Raw genomic sequence first — 3,265 nt, 5'->3', positions numbered from 1 at the left:
AAAAAGACAGAAAAGAAATCAGTTAAAATATCCAATCTTTGTATTTGTGAGTCATGTTTTTGTTCTTTATCTGGTGCAAATAGACCGTGTGTATTTCAGACACCTTTATTTATTTTTATTTTTGCTGTACTTGTTTTTTATTATTTTGTATTCAAACTGCGTCAAAAACAATTCAAAGTTATGAAAAAAAAGTATTGGGCACATTAATTCACTTTTTGGGATAATAAAGTGTTTTTAGATTTTAGCACATAAATAATTCTGAATGCAGATCTTTTTGAATGCATTTGCAGCTGTTCTAGTAGAACTGAGCTGCTGGTGCTTTTCTGTGGACTGAACGAGCTGAAAAGGGGGAGTAAGAGGTTAAAACATTTCCTGCATCTCGACTCCTCCTCCTTGGAGTGACTCAGCAAAGCAGGAAGTGATCTCAGCTAAGTACGCACTTATGTCAGCTGTGTGCAGACCCAGAATAGCCTGGGGAGGTGTTTCTAAACGGAGATCTGCAGCCAGTTATCAGCTGACCAGCAGCATGCGAGCTTCTGTGCATTTCCTGTAATTCTTCTGCTGTCTGCTCTGCAAACACAAGTGAAGTGTTAAGTATGGCGGCCAGGCTCTCTCTTCCAGAGGAGGAGCTCACCTGCTCAATATGCTGCAACATCTTCAGGGACCCAGTGGTCCTCAAGTGCACCCACAGCTTCTGCGGGCCCTGCCTGCAGCAGTACTGGACTGGAAAAAGAGGAAGACGCGACTGTCCCCTTTGTCGAACCCAGAATCTGGATGATCCCATCCCCAGTCTCACCCTGAAGAACCTGTGTGAGTGTTATGTGCAGGAAGAGAGTCAGGATGTGGAGGGGTCAGGGGGGGAGCTGTACTGTGATCCAGGGGAGCTGTGCCCCCTCCATGGGGAGAAGCTGAAACTGTACTGCTTGTTGGACAAGGAGCCCATCTGTGTGGTCTGCCACACATCAAGGAAACACAAGCAGCATGACTGCTGTCCAATTAGTGAGGCTGTAGTAGATGTGAAGGTAAGGCTAGAAAACCAACCTGTTTTCACTCTGATGGTTTTCAGAAATAAGATTTTTATTATGTTCACAGGAGAAGTTGCTGTCTGCTCTGAGCTCGTTGCAAGAGAAGAAAGAATCGTTTGAAAACATGAAGAAAAACTACGAGGACACCGTAACGCACATTCAGGTGCGGGACGCGTCACTCGCTGGTGTTTTGACTCCTGTCTCCGAGCCCGGCCTAAAGCAGGCTGTCTTTCAGGTCCAGACTCGGTTTGTGGAAAGACGGACCCACGAGGAGTTTGAAAAGCTCCACGCCTTCCTTCGCGTGGAGGAGGAGTCCAGGATGGAAGCGCTGAGGAGCGAGGAGGAGCAGAAGACTGCAGAGATGAGACGGAAGATGGAGGAACTCGAGACGAACGTGTCACGAGTGTCTGAAACCATCCGAGTTTTGGAGGAGGAGATGTCTCAGGAGGACATCTCTGTCCTTCGTGTGCGTCTACGCTAAGTAAAAATCTGTATTTATGATTATAATCCGTCACTCTGAGTGTAACATGCAGGCTCAACATGAAAATAGTCTCCTACGCCTTTTTCCCGCATTAGCTTCTGATAGAAAACAGACGGTGAAACTCTAGGATTAGACAATCCTGACAGATCTACGTCGTGACTCACGACGGCGAAGGCGGTTGTCGGTTCAGCATCCAGGAAACAGCAGAGGACGTGTTCACAAGCAGAAGCTAACCGTTACCATTAGCAACTCCACCACACAGCAGAACTCCTTCAGGCTTGTGTTATTTGTGGAGGAGATAAAATATCAACATCGCAGAGCAAACCGAGTCGATGGTAGAGTCGTGTAGCCATTAGCCAATCAGAGGCGAGATGTCCAAATATCAGGAAGTAAGAGTGCAAATCTTGTCGTCTGAAGCTACGTCCTCAAACAGGTGCACCGGAGCTTTATTTCTTCCTCCAGAGAATGACTTGAAGCATTAATTCCTACTAGAGGCTACCACACATGTAACAGCAATATTAGTAAACTTGATATTTAATGTTACTTTCAAGTCCTAAAGTAGATTGTTTTTGTTTGTTTGCAGAACTGCGGGAGAACACTAGAAAGGTAAATGGATTTATTTCTGTTGGAAAACTTTTAATTTCCTTAAAGTATTTTTAAACGGTTTGCTTCTGTTTCCTGCAGGGCGAATATTCCAGTTCAAGATCCGGTAATGGCTTCAGGAGTTCTTATAGATGTAGCCAAACACATTGGCTCTTTGTCTTTCCAAGTGTGGGAGAAGATGCAAAAGATTGCCAGATACAGTGAGTTTATACCTCTTTCTGCACATTTTATCATAGAAAACACCGCAGTTCACAACTTCCTGTGAGAAAAGCTGACACCCTGCCTTGTTTTCCGCAGATCCAGTCACCCTGGATCCCAACACTGCCGCCCCCTGGCTCGTCCTGTCGGACGACCTCACCAGCATCTGTGACAGCGACGAGAAGCAGAAGCTGCCCGACAACCCGGAGAGGTTCGACCCCGACACGGCCATCCTGGGCCGAGAGGGCCTGACCTCCGGGAGGCACTCCTGGGAGGTGGACGTTGGTGATAACACGGCGTGGGTTGTGGGCGTGGCCAAGGAATCTGTCAAGAGGAAAGAGAAAGTCAACTCAGTCCTGAAAAACGGCTACCTGTGTGTGTACTTCTACCACAACATGTACTTCGCCGGCACGTCTCCTCTGACGCGGCTCGGCTTGAAAAGGAACCCGCAGAGGATCAGAGTGCTGCTGGACTGTGACGAGGGCAGGGTGTCCTTCGACGATCCTCACAACAACACACACATCTACACCTTCAAACACAGCGTCACCGAGGCCATGTTTCCCTACCTCTGGGTGGGCTGTCAGAAGTGTCCTCTGGCCGTCCGACCAGTGGAAGTTTCCCTAAATGTTGCAGAGTATTTCAAACAGGTTGGCTTTTTAAATCCAACTGCATAGTTTTAAACACCGTCCTCTAATCACGCGACACTTTTTGATTCTCCGAGGTTTAATGCATTTGCTCTGGTTTTTGTGTAAACATCTGATTTGCTGGTGTGAAGGAATGTTTTGCTTCTTACTCTTAGTTGTATGCTAATAAAGTGATCCTAAATGAAGCGCAAGCTGTGTTGTCAAAACGTTTCAGAAAGAAATCAAACTTTCTGAGTGGAGCTTGCGTGATGGGTTACTTAGATTTCCTGTCGGTCATAAAACAAACAGCAGGTGGAGTTTTGGGTCCTAAACTG

The 3,265-nt window shown here is 46.6% G+C and overlaps 1 protein-coding gene across 1 annotated transcript; it reads left to right on the top strand.

Annotated features, from left to right (window-relative positions):
• Positions 1 to 426: 426 nt before the first annotated feature.
• On the top strand, positions 427 to 3,136 carry LOC107386498 (E3 ubiquitin-protein ligase TRIM35). The gene is made up of 6 exons (XM_015960927.3): positions 427 to 1,022; positions 1,093 to 1,188; positions 1,261 to 1,491; positions 2,090 to 2,112; positions 2,191 to 2,309; positions 2,407 to 3,136. Exons 1-6 carry the CDS (start codon positions 597 to 599, stop codon positions 2,979 to 2,981), a joined length of 1,470 nt encoding a protein of 489 aa, XP_015816413.3. The 5' UTR covers positions 427 to 596; the 3' UTR covers positions 2,982 to 3,136.
• The last annotated feature ends 129 nt before the right edge of the window (positions 3,137 to 3,265 follow it).

Source organism: Nothobranchius furzeri, chromosome 1, assembly GCF_043380555.1.
Source record: "Nothobranchius furzeri strain GRZ-AD chromosome 1, NfurGRZ-RIMD1, whole genome shotgun sequence".
NCBI classification, from domain to species: Eukaryota; Metazoa; Chordata; class Actinopteri; order Cyprinodontiformes; family Nothobranchiidae; genus Nothobranchius; species Nothobranchius furzeri.
Note: the sequence above shows the minus strand (reverse complement) of the source record. Positions and strands in the feature narration are given on the sequence as shown.